The 23,524-nt window shown below is 39.6% G+C and overlaps 1 protein-coding gene across 1 annotated transcript in view; it reads right to left on the bottom strand.

Moving 5' to 3' along the window:
* Positions 1–16,269: 16,269 nt before the first annotated feature.
* c1galt1lb (core 1 synthase, glycoprotein-N-acetylgalactosamine 3-beta-galactosyltransferase 1, like b) overlaps positions 16,270–23,524 on the bottom strand; it is a 16,634-nt gene continuing 9,379 nt past the window's right edge. Inside the window, exon 4 of the mRNA XM_058403141.1 lies at positions 16,270–18,797. Coding sequence (XP_058259124.1) covers positions 18,573–18,797 — 225 coding nt within the window. The 3' untranslated portion in view covers positions 16,270–18,572. The remainder of the gene's footprint in view (positions 18,798–23,524) is intronic.

Raw genomic sequence — 23,524 nt, 5'->3', positions numbered from 1 at the left:
GTTCTGTAACTCTGTGTTCTGTAACTGTGTTCTGTAACTCTGTGTTCTGTATCTCTGTGTTCTGTAACTCTGTGTTCTGTAACTCTGTGTTCTGTAACTCTGTGTTCTGTATCTCTGTGTTCTGTATCCCTGTGTTCTGTAACTCTGTGTTCTGTATCTCTGTGTTCTGTAACTCTGTGTTCTGTATCTCTGTGTTCTGTAACTGTGTTCTGTAACTCTGTGTTCTGTAACTGTGTTCTGTAACTCTGTGTTCTGTATCTCTGTGTTCTGTAACTCTGTGTTCTGTAACTCTGTGTTCTGTATCTCTGTGTTCTGTAACTCTGTGTTCTGTAACTCTGTGTTCTGTAACTCTGTGTTCTGTATCTCTGTGTTCTGTATCTCTGTGTTCTGTAACTCTGTGTTCTGTATCTCTGTGTTCTGTATCTCTATGTTCTGTAACTCTGAGGTCTGTAACTCTGTGTTCTGTAACTCTGTGTTCTGTATCTCTGAGGTCTGTATCTCTGTGTTCTGTATCTCTGTGTTCTGTATCTCTGTGTTCTGTAACTCTGTGTTCTGTAACTCTGAGGTCTGTAACTTTGTGTTCTGTAACTCTCTGTTCTGTAACTCTGTGTTCTGTAACACTGAGGTCTGTAACTCTGTGTTCTGTATCTCTGTGTTCTGTAACTCTGAGGTCTGTATCTCTGTGTTCTGTATCTCTGAGGTCTGTATCTCTGTGTTCTGTAACTCTGAGGTCTGTAACTTTGTGTTCTGTAACTCTGTGTTCTGTAACTCTGTGTTCTGTAACACTGAGGTCTGTAACTCTGTGTTCTGTATCTCTGTGTTCTGTAACTTTGTGTTCTGTATCTCTGTGTTCTGTAACTCTCTGTTCTGTAACTCTGTGTTCTGTAACACTGAGGTCTGTAACTCTGTGTTCTGTATCTCTGTGTTCTGTAACTTTGTGTTCTGTATCTCTGTGTTCTGTAACTCTCTGTTCTGTATCTCTGTGTTCTGTAACTCTCTGTTCTGTAACTCTGTGTTCTGTATCTCTGTGTTCTGTAACTTTGTGTTCTGTATCTCTGTGTTCTGTAACTCTCTGTTCTGTAACTCTGTGTTCTGTAACTCTGAGGTCTGTAACTCTGTGTTCTGTATCTCTGTGTTCTGTAACTTTGTGTTCTGTATCTCTGTGTTCTGTAACTCTGAGGTCTGTAACTCTGTGTTCTGTAACTCTGAGGTCTGTAACTTTGTGTTCTGTAACTCTCTGTTCTGTAACTCTGTGTTCTGTAACGCTGAGGTCTGTAACTCTGTGTTCTGTATCTCTGTGTTCTGTAACTCTGAGGTCTGTAACTCTGTGTTCTGTATCTCTGTGTTCTGTATCTCTATGTTCTGTAACTCTGTGTTCTGTAACTCTGTGTTCTGTAACTCTGTGTTCTGTAACTCTGTGTTCTGTATCTCTGTGTTCTGTATCTCTATGTTCTGTAACTCTGAGGTCTGTAACTCTGTGTTCTGTAACTCTGTGTTCTGTATCTCTGTGTTCTGTATCTCTATGTTCTGTAACTCTGAGGTCTGTAACTCTGTGTTCTGTAACTCTGTGTTCTGTAACTCTGTGTTCTGTATCTCTGTGTTCTGTATCTCTATGTTCTGTAACTCTGAGGTCTGTAACTCTGTGTTCTGTAACTCTGTGTTCTGTAACTCTGTGTTCTGTATCTCTATGTTCTGTAACTCTGAGGTCTGTAACTCTGTGTTCTGTAACTCTGTGTTCTGTATCTCTGAGGTCTGTATCTCTGTGTTCTGTATCTCTGTGTTCTGTAACTCTCTGTTCTGTAACTCTGTGTTCTGTAACTCTGAGGTCTGTAACTTTGTGTTCTGTAACTCTCTGTTCTGTAACTCTGTGTTCTGTAACGCTGAGGTCTTTAACTCTGTGTTCTGTATCTCTGTGTTCTGTAACTCTGAGGTCTGTAACTCTGTGTTCTGTAACTCTGAGGTCTGTAACTCTGTGTTCTGTAACTCTGTGTTCTGTATCTCTGTGTTCTGTAACTTTGTGTTCTGTATCTCTGTGTTCTGTAACTCTCTGTTCTGTATCTCTGTGTTCTGTAACTCTCTGTTCTGTAACTCTGTGTTCTGTATCTCTGTGTTCTGTAACTTTGTGTTCTGTATCTCTGTGTTCTGTAACTCTCTGTTCTGTAACTCTGTGTTCTGTAACTCTGAGGTCTGTAACTCTGTGTTCTGTATCTCTGTGTTCTGTAACTTTGTGTTCTGTATCTCTGTGTTCTGTAACTCTGAGGTCTGTAACTCTGTGTTCTGTAACTCTGAGGTCTGTAACTTTGTGTTCTGTAACTCTCTGTTCTGTAACTCTGTGTTCTGTAACGCTGAGGTCTGTAACTCTGTGTTCTGTATCTCTGTGTTCTGTAACTCTGAGGTCTGTAACTCTGTGTTCTGTATCTCTGTGTTCTGTATCTCTATGTTCTGTAACTCTGTGTTCTGTAACTCTGTGTTCTGTAACTCTGTGTTCTGTAACTCTGTGTTCTGTAACTCTGTGTTCTGTATCTCTGTGTTCTGTATCTCTATGTTCTGTAACTCTGAGGTCTGTAACTCTGTGTTCTGTAACTCTGTGTTCTGTAACTCTGTGTTCTGTATCTCTGTGTTCTGTATCTCTATGTTCTGTAACTCTGAGGTCTGTAACTCTGTGTTCTGTAACTCTGTGTTCTGTAACTCTGTGTTCTGTATCTCTGTGTTCTGTATCTCTATGTTCTGTAACTCTGAGGTCTGTAACTCTGTGTTCTGTAACTCTGTGTTCTGTAACTCTGTGTTCTGTATCTCTATGTTCTGTAACTCTGAGGTCTGTAACTCTGTGTTCTGTAACTCTGTGTTCTGTATCTCTGAGGTCTGTATCTCTGTGTTCTGTATCTCTGTGTTCTGTAACTCTCTGTTCTGTAACTCTGTGTTCTGTAACTCTGAGGTCTGTAACTTTGTGTTCTGTAACTCTCTGTTCTGTAACTCTGTGTTCTGTAACGCTGAGGTCTTTAACTCTGTGTTCTGTATCTCTGTGTTCTGTAACTCTGAGGTCTGTAACTCTGAGGTCTGTAACTCTGAGGTCTGTAACTCTGTGTTCTGTAACTCTGAGGTCTGTAACTCTGAGGTCTGCCTGAGGGAATATCTGCTCAGAAGTGGGATGTAATAACAGTCAGTTGGTGAAATATTGTGCTGCATTTACAAAGGAATTTCTCATAAATCTTGTCACATTCTTCCTCTTAATCACATCATCTAGGGGCAACAGCAGGAGGCAGATCATAAAGCTCAGCGTCTCGAGGTCACATCTGTGTACACAAATCTTCAGACCACTACTATAACTATATAATCTATATTGTATAACAACCTGACTTCTACAGCTAGAGCTTTTATGCTTCAAATTTCAGGTCCTTTTAAAATGGATAATATTCTTTTTATCGTTATAATTATTATTTCTTGTCAGTGACATGTACAGAGCCCTAAAATATCATCCATTCATGTAAAAAAATGTTAATAAGGTAGAAAAAGAAAATAAAGCAGTTCATAAATTCATTAAAGTTAAAACAAATAGATCATCCAATCACAGATCAGCGCTGTTTGCCCTGCCCACCCATATATGTCTTGTTCTTTGTTTTCAATTCGTTTCTTTGTGATATTTGCAGAAATAAGTCATTTATTCCATCCATCATCTCTCTTTTCATGTCTATTTTACAAATCCTTGTTACCACTGCTGCAGATTTTCTGTGTTAACATGATAAATAAAAGTTAAATTATGCAAATTATCCCATGACATCATCATTCTTGATTCGTTCATTGTTACACTAATCCTAACAGCCTTCGTGTTCTCTTGACGTGAATCCTTTTGAGTAATTTTCAGTAGCCTGTAACCCCCCTACACACTTACACACACACACACACACACACACACATACACACCCACACACACACACATTTTTCCTGCTGTCTCTGTTATAACTCTACCAGATGTTACACACCTCCTTACATCTGAAAACATCTGGAGGCCTGTGACGCTCAGAGCAAAACTTTTATGTACATTTTTGGATTGTTGATAAAAGCCACATTTCCAACATTTTGGAATTCTCTTTTGACTAAAATAAAGGTGCATTTTCGCTCTTTTTCATAAAAAGAAGTTTAGGGGGTGTACACTTTTGCACTTAGCAGTGTTTTTCCTCCTGAGCTTAAGATTGAACACACACACACACACATACAAACACACACACACAAACACGTGAGGAATTTTTCAGCCTCAGGACTGTTTCTTCATTCGTGTTACTATGGAAACGGAGGTGTAACTGGGGGATTGGTGTGCTGTTATGAAAATGAGCTCAGGGAGTCAGAGACGGAATGTTTATGAGCTTTGTGACTGTTTTCTGTAATATTTATTAAAATATCCATGTTTTCCTCTGTGCTTGGATCAGGTGCTGAATTTTAAAAAAAAATCCGATCTCCTCTCAGGTGCTGATATTCTGATTACAGAGTCGTTTCTGAACCGAATGAGGGGCGGGGTTTATTAGTTTGTGTCTCATCAGCTTTCAACCAATCAGGTATAATACATTTTCTGTAATATTGGTGTGACATGTTGTTTTGTAATAAATAAATAAATAATAATAATAGTTGGTAAAGAGAAATAAAACACATGGAGATGTGCAGGAATCCTAGCTTATGCCAGACATTATAAAGCTTCATGTTTACTAAATAGTATGTTATGAACACATATGATGCACACATATTATTTTACAGACTTTATTCCAGGCATTATAAAGACTCATAGCATGCTACATAACATTAAACATCTTCTGTTATTCTGCTAGATAACATGTCCCGACTGTTACTTTATAAAGAACCAGGTATTATAACATCTTAAACATGCTACATAACATGTTACGAACACATTTGTTCTTACAGAGCCTAATGCCAAACATATATTGTCTTATTTATGTTATACAATATGTTGTGACATATCAGGCATTATAAAGGCTTATGTGTGCTACATAATGTGGTATAAATGACTTCATACAGACAACATACACATACATACACAACTCCTATGCATGCTGGATCAAATGTCATCAGTGTAACTTCACATGCTTCATAACATACGGTGAAGTCACGTGCATATTTTAAATTTTATGAATGCATGTGATTATTATCTGTTTATTCTGGACATTATGAAGTCTTATTAATGCTACATTAATTTCAAATGTAATAAATGATGAATACAGGATTTGTAAGAATTCTTTCCAGGTTTTATGATGATCCGTAAGATTTTAAAGAACTCTATGCGAAGAGTTTATGCGTCACTGAGATCTTATGAAGTGACCCCTGGAGATTTTCACCTCATGTTCATGACGCTATGTCACCTTTATTCCTTCTGGATCACACCACCGCCTCTGACTGCACTGAGACGGATCCAAACATAGGTTGTGGCACCTGGAGAAATATGGAAACGTGTGACGAGATCATTAACGTGTTCACCCATGAGTCAGCAGCCCAAAACACACGGCGGTGTCGAGACACGTCTCAGGAATCAGACCCACGTGTGAGGAAGCAGGAACCTGCGGAGAACCGGTAAAGGAACCAAGATGTCACGGCGCAGAGAGAGGGGGAAGATTCAGTTTTGTTTTGTTTTTTACTCAGATTCTATTGCAGTGTTTGAGAATTACTCAGTGGTGCTTACGTCTTAATCTGCAGATACACTATATTGCCAAAAGTATTCGCTCACCCATCCAAATAATCAGAATCAGGTGTTCCAATCACTTCCATGGCCACAGGTGTATAAAATCAAGCACCTAGGCATGCAGACTGTTTTTACAAACATTTGTGAAAGAATGGGTCGCTCTCAGGAGCTCAGTGAATTCCAGCGTGGAACTGTGATAGGATGCCACCTGTGCAACAAATCCAGTCGTGAAATTTCCTCACTCCTAAATATTCCACAGTCAACTGTCAGCTGTATTATAAGAACGTGGAAGTGTTTGGGAACGACAGCAACTCAGCCACGAAGTGGTAGGCCACGTAAACTGACGGAGCGGGGTCAGCGGATGCTGAGGCGCATAGTGCGAAGAGGTCGCCAACTTTCTGCAGTCAATCGCTACAGACCTCCAAACTTCATGTGGCCTTCAGATGAGCTCAAGAACAGTGCGCAGAGAGCTTCATGGAATGGGTTTCCATGGCCGAGCAGCTGCATCCAAGCCATACATCACCAAGTGCAATGCAAAGCGTCGGATGCAGTGGTGTAAAGCACGCCGCCACTGGACTCTAGAGCAGTGGAGACGCGTTCTCTGGAGGGACGAATCGCGCTTCTCCATCTGGCAATCTGATGGACGAGTCTGGGTTTGGCGGTTGCCAGGAGAACGGTACTTGTCTGACTGCATTGTGCCAAGTGTAAAGTTTGGTGGAGGGGGGATTATGGTGTGGGGTTGTTTTTCAGGAGCTGGGCTTGGCCCCTTAGTTCCAGTGAAAGGAACTCTGGATGCTTCAGCATACCAAGACATTTTGGACAATTCCATGCTCCCAACTTTGTGGGAACAGTTTGGAGCTGGCCCCTTCCTCTTCCAACATGACTGTGCACCAGTGACCAAAGCAAGGTCCATAAAGACATGGATGACAGAGTCTGGTGTGGATGAACTTGACTGACCTGCACAGAGTCCTGACCTCAACCCCATAGAACACCTTTGGGATGAATTAGAGCGGAGACTGAGAGCCAGACCTTCTCGTCCAACATCAGTGTGTGACCTCACAAATGCGCTTCTGGAAGAATGGTCAAAAATTCCCATAAACACACTCCTAAACCTTGTGGACAGCCTTCCCAGAAGAGTTGAAGCTGTTATAGCTGCAAAGGGTGGACCGACGTCATATTGAACCCTATGGATTAGGAATGGGATGACACTTAAGTTCATATGCGAGTCAAGGCAGGTGAGCGAATACTTTTGGCAATATAGTGTAGTATTGGCACCCTGTAAACGGAGCACAGACATATTTCTTTAATCTGGAAATTAATTTCATCTGCCAGGCATCATAAAGACTTGTGTATGCTACATAACATCAGTTTATGCCAGGCATTATGAAGTCTTATGTATGCTACATAACATAGTACAAATGTATCTGACTTTTTAAAGCCTCGTAACAATGTAACTTCACATGCTACATGCTATCAAGGACATTTACTCCACACACTGCATTCACAAAGCTAACAGCATTGTGGACGACCCCACACACCCCTCACACACACTCTTACACACCCCACACACCCCTCACACACACTCTTACACACCCCACACACCCCTCACACACACTCTTACACACCCCACACACCCCTCACACACACTCTTACACACCCCACACACCCCTCACACACACTCTTACACACCCCACACACCCCTCACACACACTCTTACACACCCCACACACCCCTCACACACACTCTTACACACCCCACACACCCCTCACACACACTCTTACACACCCCTCACACACACTCTTACACACCCCACACACCCCTCACACACACTCTTACACACCCCTCACACACACTCTTACACACCCCACACACCCCTCACACACACTCTTACACACCCCACACACCCCTCACACACACTCTTACACACCCCACACACCCCTCACACACACTCTTACACACCCCACACACCCCTCACACACACTCTTCACCCTCCTGCCATCTGGAAAGAGGTACTGGAGCATTCGGGCCTCACAACCAGACTGTGTAACAGTTTCTTTCCTCAAGCCATCAGGCTCCTCAACACCCAGGACTGAACTGTACAAAACTCTCTGTATCTCTCTCACACACACACGCACACTCTCTCTCTCTCTCTCTCTCTCTCTCTCACCTGTGTGGACACACACACACTCACACACACACATACCTTATATTGTTGGATACTTATTGCACTACCTCACCCCCTGTGTTTCTCATCTGCTGCTATATTTATATTTATGTTTATTTCTGTTTTGCACTACCTCAACTGCTGCTACTGTATTTTTGCACAATACATGTTATCAGGCCCCAAAGTTCATCATCATCTCATTTTATTTCATTTCATTTACATTTCATTGCACATTCTTTTTCTTTTTTCGGTGCTAAGTGTCCTGTGTTCTTGTGTCGTCTTTTTTGTATTTATTATTTTTGCACTGTCTTGTCGTTACACTTTACACTTTATGTGTCTTGGACAAACTCCTGTCCTAGCTCTGTGTTGTTCTTGTGTTTGATCTTTATGTTGTATGTTTCTGTAGCACCAGGTCCTGGAGAAACGCTGTTTCATTTCACTCTGTACTGCATCAGATACATGTGGGGGAAGTGACAATAAAGCTTCTTGAATCTTGAATTGAATCTACATAACCTGTTATAAAAGCATATGAGATTTTACAAGCTTATGCCAGGTATAATAAAGTCTTATGTATGCTACAATACTTGTTATAAAGGTATATGACAGTTTTCAAGTTTATGCCAGGCATTATAAAGTCTTATGTATGCTACATAACTTGTCATAACATCAGTGTGTCAGAGAGCACAGACCAGCATCTTAAATAAAAAAACTTTTACATTTTTACTACACTTTTACTGAGCTTCACAAGTATAAACAGATAAAACGTATGATGAGTTTTTGTTGTTTTTTTGCTATCAGAGGAATAAAACACTTGGTGTTAACAGTAACACCATCACATATTATTTTACTGTACCTCTACACACACACACACACACACACACACACACACACTGTGATGGTTAATCACAGCTGGGAGGTGGAATATCCAGATCTACATTTCATTTCCAGATGCAGCAATTAAGTGATGATCTGATCACAGTCTAATATGTTCAGAGTCTCAAAATGCAGCATGAATCTGTGAAACTCCCCGAAGCCCAGAGCAAATATCAGCACTTACTGATGCTACAGAGATCAGAGAGATAATGTGAAGCTAACGGGATGATGTTGCTGTGGAAGTTTAATTGACTGCACTGTATCGCATCAGTTTCACTAAATAACATCAATTCGTCACGTCATGAAAAAAGATCTGTGTGTTTTAATGAACTGGAATTAAACCAATTGCTAATTGAAGTTAATAATAAACACTTTATTAACAGTACATGTGACGTAATAGCAAACATCAGCTTTTTACGCCATCCAGAAGCAGATCCTTCCTGTTGTTTTTTTTCCCCTAAAATGGACTTCATGGACGTCGTACCCCAGATCACTGAATCCTGTATGGTTCAAATGAAATGAAATGTTGTGAGTCCCTTTAAATTAGCGCCAGAAGTCCCCTAATTACCTGTGTGTAATTATTCTGATCTATCAGGACGAGCACACCTGTTCCAGGAAGAACCCAGAGTTTGTTAGAGAACTTTAGACTCACATCAATCATCATGAAGAATGAGGAGTTACACAACCCTAATGATCAATCCATCATTAAAAAAACAACAACAGAACAAACATATCAGCAGCGAGGAGATTAATCAGAGAAGAAATCCAGAGGACGAGAGAGACATATTATGAACACATATAATGTTAAGTCACATGTTTCTTAACATGTTTTAAATGCAAATTTATCATAGATTATATGATGAAGTCTTATGTATGCTACAATACTTGTTATAAAAGCATGTGACAGTTTACAAGCTTATGCCAGGAATTATAAATTTTTATGTATGCCTCATAACTTGTCATGAAAGCATATGGCATTTTACAGGCTTATGCCAAGCCTTATTAAGCCTTGCGCATACTCAATGACATGTTAAACACACGTATCAAGTAAAGTCACATGTTTCATAAAATGTTTTAATAGTATCTGATTTTTATGAAGCCTGGCATTATGAAGTCTTATTAACGCTACAATGATTATTAATCATCATTAATGCCATTATAAAGCCTTGCACATACTTAAAGTAACATAAACACATACTTAAAGTAAAGTCACATGTTTCATAAATGCATATAATTATAATCTGCTTATGATGAAGCTTGTCATTATGAAGTCTTATTAATGCTACATAACTTGTTCATATTTAATACGAAATGTTTACAATTCATTTACAGTGGTGACATTAGCAGTTATGGATAATTAAACCATTTAATTATGAAACACTTTAATCACAGTGCAGTCAGGTTCTTCAGACAGACATCCCACATTTTCAGAATCGAAACTTTATAGTGTTATACACACACACACACACACACACACACACACACACACACAGTTAGCGTCCCTGTAGTCACAGTGTTGTTTTTCTCGCTCACACATACGGTTAAAGGCGTTAAAGCCTCACTCGGTACCCGTCACTCTCGCCGTCTCACCTGCTGAGTCTTCACCTGAGTGAGACGGAGACATGAGAGACAGCAGATGTGCGACATATGCTTTAAAATAAGATGATAATCTCTTCTATAACTGACGTCCCACTTCAGGCTGATCCTGTGATATCACTGTTATTATTATCATCACAGATAGAAACTGTGGAAAATGTTTCACTTCTTCAGAAAACTGGTGGAAGCTGATGTTCATGATGAAAATGGGGCTTATTTAACCAAATAAGGAGTAGTGAACTCTCAGGGGAAGAAGGGGTGGGGCTAGAAAAATAACAATGTAGTAAAGTACAATAAAAAAAAAAAAGACAATATATTTTTAAATATATTACTAATTTATTCATTAATTGAATCACTTAAATTGTTTGCCATTGTTTATCCCCCTGATCTTCTCCAACTCCAATCTGGAAAGGATGGAGTTTATAATGTGAGATGGAGGAAAGGGGGTGGGGGGTGGGGGGTGGGGGGCTTCCAAAACCGGAGAGTTCAAAACACCTCCACAACTGTCAATCATTCCTGAAAAGGACAGCAGAACCTTTCAGAAGGTCTGGATTTAAAACCTTCTGTATGGAAGTGATTCAGGGGCGGAGCTACATGTAAAATCATTTTGTGATGTCACAAAACTACAGTATTAAAAGCTCTGGGCCAATCACATGCGATATGCAAAGTGCATGGGATCTGGAAACTTTGAAGAATTGAGTTGAAGGAAGAGATTATGAAAGATGATGAAAAGATAAGGAAGAGATGGTGAGCAGATGATGAGATAGTGGTTGTTATGTTGTTGTTGAAATGTATTCATACTAACGTGCGCTAGTTTACTAGCTGTTAGCTAATCCAAATCATCATTTTACATATAATTAACACATTCAAAAATTCTGTGAAAAGTGTATGAAGGTGTTGTGATGTTCCTCAGTAACGTACTGGACAATTTAAGAAGATTTTCATGGCGCAGGATTTTTTTTAATCCAGCTAAGCGTTGATGAAAACGGTGAAGTCTCCCAGGAGCTGGAGATCGTGATGTGACGGAGAGCGAGAGCTATAAAGAGCAGCGGTGAAGGCTTTCTTCAGAATCATGCAGTAGAGTGGAGAGAAGACCAGAGGAGTGTGAACATGAGGAGCTGTGTGATCCACTCGCTCTTCCTGCTGCTGCTCTCCTGCAGAAACTGCCACCTTCACCAGGTACGAACCTCAGATCTTCATCTTCACCTTCAGACTCGGGACTGAAGCTTATTATTATTATTATTATTATTATTATTACAGGATTAATTCATTAATTCAAATAAAAATGTCATTTTAATTTTTTCAGATCAGACAAACTTTACATTTCACATTTATTTATTTATTTAGTTAGTTAGTTAGTTAGTTAGTTATGTTTATAATTTTTTAAAAACACATCACAGATTTTAAAATAAAAATATAAACAATATAAATTATAAAATATAGACATTATATATAAACTTTTTTAATATATATTTTTCTTATATTTTTATATTTTATTAATTCAAGAAATACAAACAAAATCCTGCTTTTTTGTTGTTTTGGGTAACTTTGTGATTTTGATACAGACTGAGACACTAAACTGTTTATTAAAATTAGTTATTTTTAACTTATTTATGATTTATTAAAAGCCTATAGGTTTTTTTGTTTGTTTGTTTATAATAGATATTTTAAACATTTATTAATATTTTATACCAATCACATATCAGGACATTAATTATTTACTTTAAAAAAAAATCTTAAAAAATCATTTTTTGTATTTTTTTTTTTATTGATAAACTGATAAACAAACAATGTGTGTGTGTGTGTGTGTGTGTGTGTGTGTGTGTGTGTGTGTGTGTTACAGGACAGTTCAGGACGAGAGATGAGGCAGTATAATGATCTGGATGATGATGACAGCTTCATTGGTCTGATGGGGAAAAGGAGCTTCGGTGAGAAAAGATTAAAATCATGGTTTATTACTGCAGCTATAACCAGTCTCTGTGACACTCCTGAGGTCTGATCCAGGATTCCACAGACACGGAGATCAGATATGAGGCATGTGTTAAAAGCTTTATCTGTCCATTCTGGGACTTTATCTGTCCATTCTGGGACTTTATCTGTCCATTCTACGATGATTTAATGGCTTTATCTGTCTATTTTGGGCTTAATCTGTCCATTCTAGGGCTTTATTGTCCACTCTAGGGTTTTTTATTCGCGTCACTGTGCTGCAGATCTGAACACTAATCACATTTGAGGCGTCTCGCTGCTGTTTGATTGGTGATTAAAAGTCGAGACTGAGGGACGTCATGTCTGGAATCTAAACAGTCTGTTCCTCCTCCACAGGTCTGACCGCGGAGCTGCCACTGAAACGTAAGTGTTTCTGTCCTCAATTCTGTAAATATCAGAAATATTTTATTTCGTGTTTAAGAATAAGAACAGTTGAAAACACTTTGGTCTGCTGCAGGAGATGTGAGCGACGTGTTTGTCAGTCTGTTCGGGCGCAGAAACGCAGACTCGGGTCAGTTAGATAACGATAAAGATAAAAGATGACCAAACTGTTCTGGAGAAGATCTTAATAAGGTTCCTCTAAAGTTCCTGTGCGTTTTTCTAGACCTCGCTGAGTGGAGTCGAGCGAGAAGAGGTGGAGTCTTCAGAAAGAAGCCAAGACTCAGGTGAGTGTCAGTGTTCATAGAGCTACATAACCCCTGAGTAAGCCTTTCATTACACCTGACATGAACCTAAATAAACATTCATAAAGACGTATTCCTGCAGGCATCAGCTGACATCACTTTTTATCCAGTATCTGAGTCAAGTGACATAAGGTTGTTATGACATCTGCGTTATAACTTCTTGACAGCGTAGTCATAATGACGAAAGTCATTGTGTACAGCGAAAGAATATGTAACATACATAACACTGTCATTATGGCGTCATAACCATGTCATAGGTGATTATAACAATCTTATTAACATTAATTTGAACTAATTAGACAATAGCAAATGGTGCTATGTGCTTTAATTATCTATGTCACAGCATTATAGCACAGATATTCATGTTAATGTCAGTGCTATTACAGGAGACTGCACAGATTTTTGTAATCAAGAATAAATTAAATAGTTTTTATGTGACTCACTGAAATACAAAAGTCATGATGTTTTAATGTAAGTGTTATAACAACTTTATGCCAACAGAATTCTCTTTTGTAACTCATCAGAATGAATCATAGTGTCATTACACTGTCATAAGTATTCATAACAGTCTTATTATTTATGGGCAAGAAACAACTCATCACAAATTTTACACTGTAACAATTATAATAAACATTCTTATTTAAATCCAAAGGAAATATTCATAACTCTGTAATTATAGTGTCATATGACTGTCATATGTGTTCATAACAATCTTATAAAATAGTAAAATAAACTCTATATACTATTCAGTGAGGAATATAGAATCATTGCAGTGGTGTTAGAGAGTAATAATTCCCACTGATAAAACTGTCACTATGTCACGGTGTTATAACACAGCTATTCATGTCAGGGTCAGTTATTACAGGAGACATTGCAGAACTGTTCATCTCATGTTACATTTTTAATTTGGCTTGACATTTATGACCAAATTAATCTACTATTATATAAAATTCTATATAAAACTATAAAAGATACAAAGTGATGTCATTAGTGTTATAACCACTTTACGTCAACAGACATCTGTCACTGATTCATCCAAATTAGCGGAAGAGTTTGAACAAGCTGGATATCTGATCTGCTTATAAATGTTCAAGTAGCAGTATGGTGTTGAATTATAACAAAGCAAATGTACATAAGACTGTAATTATAGTGTCATAGCCCAGTCATGAGTGTTCATAACACTCTTATTAATAGTAAACTCAATAGTTAAGAGATGTACTTTGCCCTGTTATTAACGTGTTATGAATGTTAAAACCATAACTAAGTCATAGTGTTATAGCCCAGCTATTCATGTCAATGTCAGTGTTGTTCAGCTTACATTTTTAAATGTATTTTTTCATTATAAAATTTGATTAGCTTTGATGAGTTATGAAGTGATGTCATGAGTGTTATAACACCTTTATGTCAATAAATACTTACATCACTAGATGAATCGAAATGGGCCAGATTTTGTAAATGGGTCTTTACATCAGCATGTATTTGGAATAAGATTTTATTAATGTTCATGCAGGCTTACGTCAGGTGTCATGAAGGCTCATGAAGGTATCATATAGGTGTCAGAAGCCTTTTTTTTTTTTTTTAAAAAAACTACAGAAATCTTGAAAATTGAAAAATGTCAGCGTTTCATGTGACTGCTTTATTGTCTGCAGATTTCGGGGTTCCGTATGAACCTCGGTCTCGTTGTGGTTAACGGCGACGTGCGACTCGAAAGCGACGGTTCCGATCTCTCCGTCTGATGCTAATGTTTCTGTGCTGTTTGTTTTTCATGTGAAGATTTAATCTGGATGTTCTGGAGGAAGTGGAATTTTTCCTGTTTTGTCATGTTGTACAACGGAAAAATATCTGCATCATAAGGTCATAAGGTCACTGCATCATTTAACCTCTACAGGTCAAGGAAATATGCCTTAAACAACCCAGTTCAAAAGTATTGGCACCCTTTCTAATGAAATATAATCTAAAAGGATGTGTTTGAGAAATGGGTGTGGCTGAGAAGGAGGTGTGTTTGAGAAAGGGGTGTGTTTGAGAAATGGGTGTGACTGAGAAGGAGGTGTGTTTGAGAAAGGGGTGTGTTTGAGAAGGGGTGTGACTGAGAAGAGGGTGCGTTTGAGAAGGGGCATGGCTGGAAAGGGGGTGTGTTTGAGAAGGGGGTGTGTTTGAGAAGGGGGTGTCTTTGAGAAGGCGGTTTGTTTGAGAAGGGGTGTGACTGAGAAGGAGGTGTGTTTGAGAAGTGGTGTGACTGAGGTGGTGTGTTTGATAAGGGGGAATGTTTGAGTAGGGGTGTGAATGAGAAGGTGGTGTGTTTGAGAAGGGGGTGTGTTTGAGAAGGGGTGTGTTTGAGAAGGGGCATGGCTGGAAAGGGGGTGTGTTTGAGAAGGGGCATGACTGAGAAGGGGTGTGACTGAGAAATGAAGCAGCAGCCACACAGATGTATGGAGCACTGCATGTTATTTTAAATGAAGGGTGCCAATACTTATTAAGCGTGATGGAGCTCATATTAAACCACTGATCTATTGAGCAACTGATCAACATTTTTCCTACTAAATAAAACCTAAACATTTTAAAGAGTACTTTTCTTAATGAAATGTAATCTAAAAGGATGTGTTTGAGAAATGGATGTGACTGAGAAAGGGGTGTGTTTGAGAAGGAAGTGTGTTTGGGAAGGAGGTGTGTTTGAGAAGGAGGTGTGACTGAGAAGAGGGTGCATTTGAGAAGGGACAAACCACACTTGCAAAAGTATTGGTACCCCAGCCTTTAAAGTCCACTTCAACCCTGGAACAGGAAGAGGAACAGCTCCTTCTCAAGCTTACTGACTGTTCATCTCGTTAATCATTATTTTATATCATATCTGTTTATTTAAAAAGGAATCTAGGATCACAGGATCTGTTTTAAATAAACACAAAGGAAAAAAATGTCGTGGGGGAGTGTGTTCATTTGGTCTAGAATATTAAGAAGGCATTGGGGATGAGTCTACACACACCTGAGACCCTCACACACACACACACACACACACACACACTCTTATATGTGACTCAAGACTTCTGGTGTTTCTCAAAAAAGAAACACCAGAAAATACCATACTCTTCCCTCCCCAATTAAAAAAAATACTAAAGAAATTCCAGGAGTCCAGAAAACGATCCGAAACTGAAAGATTTATCTTCTAGATCTTGTTGTGTTCATGTTCGGGTTGGGCTCCGGGGGCCGGTAACGGTAATGATACCCGAAGGCACGCAGGTGGTAGAAGAAAAAATAAGAAAATGGAAGAAAAAAAATCTGGAGACTTCATGGTAAAATAAGTCTTTATTAAATAGTTTGTACCTCAGTGATTTTTATTCTGAATCTATAAATAGAGACTGCTGTAAATTTACTGTACAGAATTTTCTTTCCTCTCTCTCTCTCACACACACACACACCTCTTTAGATATACGAAAATATTAATACGGAGTGATGAAATCTTAACATCACTCTTCACACACACTCTGATCCCAAAGGTCAGAAATCAAAACAGCGAATACAATCTGATTTTTTTTTTACATATGATAAACACTTTCACCATTTCAGCGCAGACATGTTCTTAAAAAAGTAAAAAATAAAAACAAACAAAATAAAAAAAAAAGAAAAATACCCAGAATGATTATGCAAATAGTACAAAAGACTTCAGGAATAACTGAATAACCTTCATAAAAAATAAAATAAGTTAAAAATAACTAAAACAAAACACTCACTGTTACTGATTGTACTCCATCAGGAACAACACCGATTTGGTTTCCATAGCAACAAATTGAATCACTTCAAGGTTAATTGGAGTCAGAGTCTGTGTATTAATCAGACTCGAATGTCTCGGGTAATGATCTGTTCATGAGGAAAATACATTCTCAGGACATCACTCCTCCTCCTGCATCACCATCATCAGCTCTGACTCTGGAATTCAGCATCAAAGATGAACTCCAGAGTTTTTTCTAATCTCTCTTCACGGTCTGCGAGTGTAAAGTGGACAATTTGGTCTTCACTTCAGCTGAAGGACCGGGGGGGGGGGGTGATCAGTTAAAGGTGTTGGAGCAGAAACGTGACCCAGATGGAAGATCCATGTGACGTGTGTGTGATGGACGGTGTATGGATATGACTGAAGCTTCAGGAGTGTGTCTAAAATAACCGGATCTACTTTTTACTCCAGCGACAAGTTAAAAGATTAAAACGATAAAATCTATTCAAATAGTTCTGGGAAAATTTTCCTCTCTCACCTGACTCATACAAACATGTAAATAAACTTTAACTTCAACACATCTGCCCTGAAGCCCAAACCACAGCCAGCTGCTCATTAGTGGGGCATGGCAGAGAAGAGGGCATGTTTGAGAAGGGGGTCTGGCTGCGAAAAGGCATGTTTGAGAAAGTGCCTGTGGCTAAGAAAGGGGTGTGTTTAAGAAAGGGCCGGGCTGATAAGGGGTGTGTTTGAGAAGAGTGTGTGGTTGACCACAGAGGATTCACAAATTTTTTGAACTATTAAACCTTTAATACTTTTAAAATGAATAAAAAGCAGTGAGATGATGTTCTTTTACACCTCTCTCTAAATCTACGCTTTTCATCACATGCTGCACGTCCAGAGGAGAGAGATTAGCATGGCTGTGCAGGAGGTGTGTGTAAGGAGGTGTATAGTAGAGGAGCAGGAGCAGAGCTTCAGCAGGATCACCTCGTCCACCTGCTCACAGTGACTTCACCATAACACTACACTATCCACCTCACGGTCCTGTTACACCTACGACAGCGGCTCCATCAGCGCTAACACCTCCGTTTATCCTGCACTCAAAGTGCTAATGGGTATCAAAAAGTTCCAAAACACTTGGTTCAAGTTCAATGGAATAAACACAAAAATTACATGACATTTAACTCACAGGAAAATACCAGGGACTCTGAGACACATAAATATTCATGAATATGCAAATCAGAAAATGTGATCCCAGTCACCAAGCTAAACATACCGCTGCCTCGACTAGCCAGTTCGCCCAGCGCTAGCTCACGTCTGTCAGAACATGACAACCATGACACCTACTACCCTCCTTCAGTTACATCAGCTAAAGCCCACGTTTACAGAGTCCAGCTCTGAGCCTGCAAACGATCGGTCAATAACTTTGCGACATCACAACCCGAGCTCGTCTGTAGCTCCGCCCACAGGATCTGTTTTAAATAAAATGTCATGGGGGAGTATGTTCATTTGGTCTAGAGTTTTAACAAGGCATTGGGAATGAGCCTACACACACCCAAGACTCACAGACACACTCTCTCTCTCTCACACACACACACCCCTGTAGAGGCACTATACATACTTAAGCTGTCAGCATTCAGTAAACATGTTTTATAAGATCAGGAAGTGAAGTTGATGTAGCTATAACATCACCCCCTACACACACACACACACACACACACACACACACACACACACACTTATATGTAACTCAAGACTTAATACCAGAATCATGTACATGAAAAAAAGAGAAACACCAGAAAATACCATACTCTTCCCTCCCCAATTAAAAAAAATACTAAAGAAATTCCAGGAGTCCAGAAAACGATCCGAAACTGAAAGATTTATCTTCTAGATCTTGTTGTGTTCATGTTCAGGTTGTTTCTCTGCTTCCTGTAGCTTGGCATCATGTTTCTGCTCCTGCTGAGAGGGCGGGACGGGGTTGGGCTCCGGGGGCCGGTAACGGTAATGATACCCGAAGGCACGCAGGTGGTAGGTGTAATATTCCAGCAGGTACATGGTCTGAGCATTCACGTAGTGGAACGATACGGCCAGGTCTGAGCAGCAATTAGGACCCTGCGAATAGAACAAGAACAAAAGAGAACAAAAAGAACCAAAAGAAAAGAACAATGAGAAAGACGTTCTAGAAAGACAAAAAAAAAAACTGGCAGAGCAGGAAAGGTGTACACAAAAAAACAGGTTTCTTTTAAAACACTCATTTAACCACAGTGGCGCAGAGCAGGGTGTGTGTGTGTGTGTGTGTGTGGTGGCTGAACGTGCTAACATTGTAAAAATGAATTATCCATTAATCTGAAAACAATCACCAACTCAACCTCTGCAGTTTATCCAATCACACCCATTTATGCAAATTAGCAACCTGAAGGAATCTGATTGGAGCAGAAACTCTTAGCTAGACGTCTAGAGAAAAGGAGACGTTGCTTGATGTAGTTACTGTTCTTGAGAGGGTGGAGCTAAAAGCGGTGCAGCTCATCGATGGGTTAGCCATATGTACACTTACGCTGCCAAAAGTTTTGGGACGCCTACCTTTACATGCACATGAATGTAATATGGAGTCCCGCCCTTTGCAGCTATGGGAAGGCTTTCCACAAGGTTTAGGAGTGTGTTTATTAGGGATGCCACAATACTCAATATAATATTGAAGCGATCGATACGACCTCCACGGTACAATACGGGTATGTGAATAGGGCTGGGTATCGAATTCGATACTTTTTAAGCACCGACCGAATTGCCTCGATACTATAAAGTATCGAAAAATGTCTTTTTGTTCGGTACCAAATTTCGATACCTAAGGGTTTAATCTTGTCAGTTTAATCCTGTCAGTGAGCCAATAAGCATGCAGCATGCTTGACATGCCTAAATCAAACGATGGTGATTGGCTGTAGCGAGGCACCAAGGAAAAACACTAGCTTACACCGGTTACGCCCAGAGACGCGGTTCACACGTGAGGCTGTTGTGTGTGACCATCCTAACCCCGACGTGTTTAAATCATGTGGAAAAGCTCGAAAGTGTGGCTGCATTTCACCAAACTCGATGGCAACAGTGTGCGATGCAACATTTGCTACAAAATAATTGCTGCCAAGACTGGCAACATGTCAAATCTGATGAAGCACTTAATTGTGCCCGGAATAAACAAAGTTGCTCCATCTTCGACTGCAAGAAGGCCGAGCCGATGCGGTCATCCTCTCTGTGTTTTCTGCCCCAGAGCCTTCTTCGACATGCCCACCACACGGGCTCTCTTCCAAAACTACCGATGAAGACAGCGGCGTTATGACTGGGACTCCGACAGGTAAGCTTAACTTTTAGCAAACAAGCAAACAACATCGGCTAACTTATAGTGCTACATGCTTGTGATCTATTTAAGTTAGCGCTTCTTTCTGTGCGCGGTGACTTCGTACTAACGTTATATATTGTGACCAACATAACGTTAGATTTTGTTTGGATGGCTATAGATAGCTAAATCTATGCTAAAAATGTTTTAAGGTTAACAGAAACTGATCACGTTTAACTCACATTAAAGTATTTATGTTGTTAAAGTGTGCTTATCCTTAAGGTTGACTGCATTAACAGTTTTGATTTCTCCCTCTCCCCTTACATTAATGTTATAGCCTCTGCTCCTGCTGACCCTGGAATTAGGAGACCATTAAGTGTTAATCCATTCACACTGGCAGAAAAAGGAAAAATGAAGAAGGAAAAGCAAGATGAATGCCACAGAGCAGTCACAAAATTTATTGTTAAAGATTTGCTGCCTTTTTCTACAGTGGAGTCTCCATGGTGGAGGTAAGTAAGCTGTAAGTGGTTATGTTGTTTACCATGTACATGTTGTTACTTTACCATTAAGGTTATTGTCCCAGGGCCTGTATTACAGAAACAGCCGAACTTACAATCCTATCTTATCTGATTAGTAACCATGGTAATTTAACTAAGAATATATAACTTTTTTTAAAATCATAGGTCAAGAATTAAGATTTAAGTGGAGGACATGGCAATTGAATCAAGAACACCAACCACTGTCAGCAGCACTTCAGAGAAGATTAACACAGAGATAAAGCACTACAGATTACTTCCATCTATGCTGTCCTCAGTGAGTCCAGTAACCTGGTGGTGGGACATGACAACATGTATTGACTTAAAATTGTGTTGGTTACATTTTTTTCATTTGTTCTTTTTTGTGCTCAGGAGAGTCTTTGAATCTGTATAAAAAAGTCAACGACCTGAAATTAAAATAAAACCAAGTTTCTCTGAGGTAATGTGTAATGTACTTTTGTTAAAATGGATTTCATAAAATTGGTTTCGAAAAAAGTATCGTTCAGGAACCGGTATCGAAGTCAAGGTATCGGTATCGGAAATTTTTGAACGATACCCAGCCCTATATGTGAACAACAGTTTTTCAGTTTTTTCTTAAAACAATAATAACCATGTGTTTTATTACACTCTGAACCGCCTGTTGGTGTTTGCCTGTACTGTATGGCTACACGCTGAGACAGACACGCCTCCCCGCGAGTAAATATCCAATCATTGAGCACTAAGGTTAGGGGCGGTGACCATGTTTGTGATGCTGGTGTCAGATTTCACTCTAACCCTGGAGAGAGGTGAAGTGAGACAGGAACATGAGGAAGCAGTGCCGTGATTCAGATCTGTGGTGTGGGAAGATTTCGGATTTGTTGTGGACTATGATGCCGATTAAACAAAAACACTAAACAAAACATGGCTGTGTTTAAGAACTGTTCCACACGAGTTACCCACTGACATGGACATACTTCCAACATGACCACACATCTGCAGCTCCATCACCCAGAGATATCACTGTGTGGAAGCAGGAGGGCAGAGCAGGGAACACAGGAACCCAAAAAACCACAGTCCCCTATCTGATCCCTTCCAGCATTCAGACACAACTGGTTCAGAGAGACACAAAAATAATTATAATATAATAATTGCTAAAGATCTGCAGCCGTTTTCTGTGATGGGTGATGTGGGCTTTCGGCAACTTATAAAAGTGAACCACGTTACACACTACCGACACGGACTTTTTTCCCGACCTCTACAAAAAACACGCAAAAAAATCAAAACTGAAGTCTTGCTCTAATAACAGACAGTTCGGGGGTAACAGAGTTCTCACCATGACTGGTCATTACAGAGAGTTATCTCACCGTGACTGGTCATTACAGAGAGTTATCTCACAGTGACTGGTCATTACAGAGAGTTATCTCACAGTGACTGGTCATTACAGAGAGTTATCTCACAGTGACTGGTCATTACAGAGAGTTATCTCACAGTGACTGGTCATTACAGAGAGTTATCTCACAGTGACTGGTCATTACAGAGAGTTATCTCACAGTGACTGGTCATTACAGAGAGTTATCTCACAGTGACTGGTCATTACAGAGAGTTATCTCACAGTGACTGGTCATTACAGAGAGTTATCTCACAGTGACTGGTCATTACAGAGAGTTATCTCACAGTGACTGGTCATTACAGAGAGTTATCTCACAGTGACTGGTCATTACAGAGAGTTATCTCACAGTGACTGGTCATTACAGAGAGTTATCTCACAGTGACTGGTCATTACAGAGCGGATTGGGAAATAAAGAGCGCCGTCCTCCAAACCCGTCTCCTGTAATAAATTCATACAACCGCTAATTTTTATATCTCACTATTTTCACTACACTATGAATGTGTACAAGTTGATATTTGCATTTAAGTAAAATAAAGAAAATTGCAACTAAAACCAGTTTTTTTTTCTTCATAACATACTTACTGTTCCTGTCACCTAAACAAAGAATAATGGAAAAAAACTTTAATTTGCCAAACCATCCGAACCGAAAACCGTGGTTAAAAACTGTGGTACGTATTGAACCATGGGTTAACTGTATTGTTGCATCCCTAGTGTTTATGGGAATTTTTGACCGTTCCTCTAGAAGCACATTTGTGAGGTCAGGCGCTGATGTTGGACGAGAAGGTCTGTCTCACAGTCTCCACTCTAATTCATCCCAAAGGTGTTCTATGGGGTTGAGGTCAGGACTCTGTGCAGGTCAGTCAAGTTCCTCCACACCAAACTCACTCATCCATGTCTTTATGGACCTTGCTTTGGTCACTGGTGTACAGTCATGTTGGAACAGGAAGGGGTCATCCCCAAACTGTTCCCACAAAGAGCATGAAATTGTCCAAAATGTCTTGGTATGAAGCTGAAGCATTAAGAGTTCCTTTCACTGGAACTAAGGGGCGGAGCCCAACCCCTGAACTGAATAATTTGGAGGAGTGTCCCAATACTTTTGGCAAAATAAGTGTATTTTTCACACTGATCATTATTCGTAAACAGAGTCACGTCTCCGTAGCGATCACTGATTACTTTCCTTTAACGTTTTTTTTTATTTATTAAACATGTGACATCATACTTTTTCTCTGTTTATAGCTGCATGTAATGCTCGTGAAAAAGGTTGTCATTAATGTTATAGCAGCTGTAAATAGTCTTCCCTCAGCAGCTTCTCTTTATCCTTTCTCTTTTAAAAAACGAAATTAAAAGCGAAACTGAAAAGAAGCATAAACTCGTCCATCCTGTAGACTCTGACTGTTACGAAGCGCTGTCTCATCAGGATAAGATCATGTTTCTGTGGCTCCAGGAAGGCTGTAAAATCTGTATGTTATAAGCAAATATCTTCCTCTTTATGTAGTGTGATAAACTCCAGCACCATGTGACATCAGATACATGGATCTCTGGTCTCGTAGCAGAACCCTGTTCAGATCCTGACCAACTTTAATCACTGATGATTTTTATTTCTCATCAC

This window comes from Hemibagrus wyckioides, linkage group LG11 (genome assembly GCF_019097595.1).
Source record: "Hemibagrus wyckioides isolate EC202008001 linkage group LG11, SWU_Hwy_1.0, whole genome shotgun sequence".
NCBI classification, from domain to species: domain Eukaryota; kingdom Metazoa; phylum Chordata; class Actinopteri; order Siluriformes; family Bagridae; genus Hemibagrus; species Hemibagrus wyckioides.
This window is presented reverse-complemented; position numbering and strand designations above follow the sequence as displayed.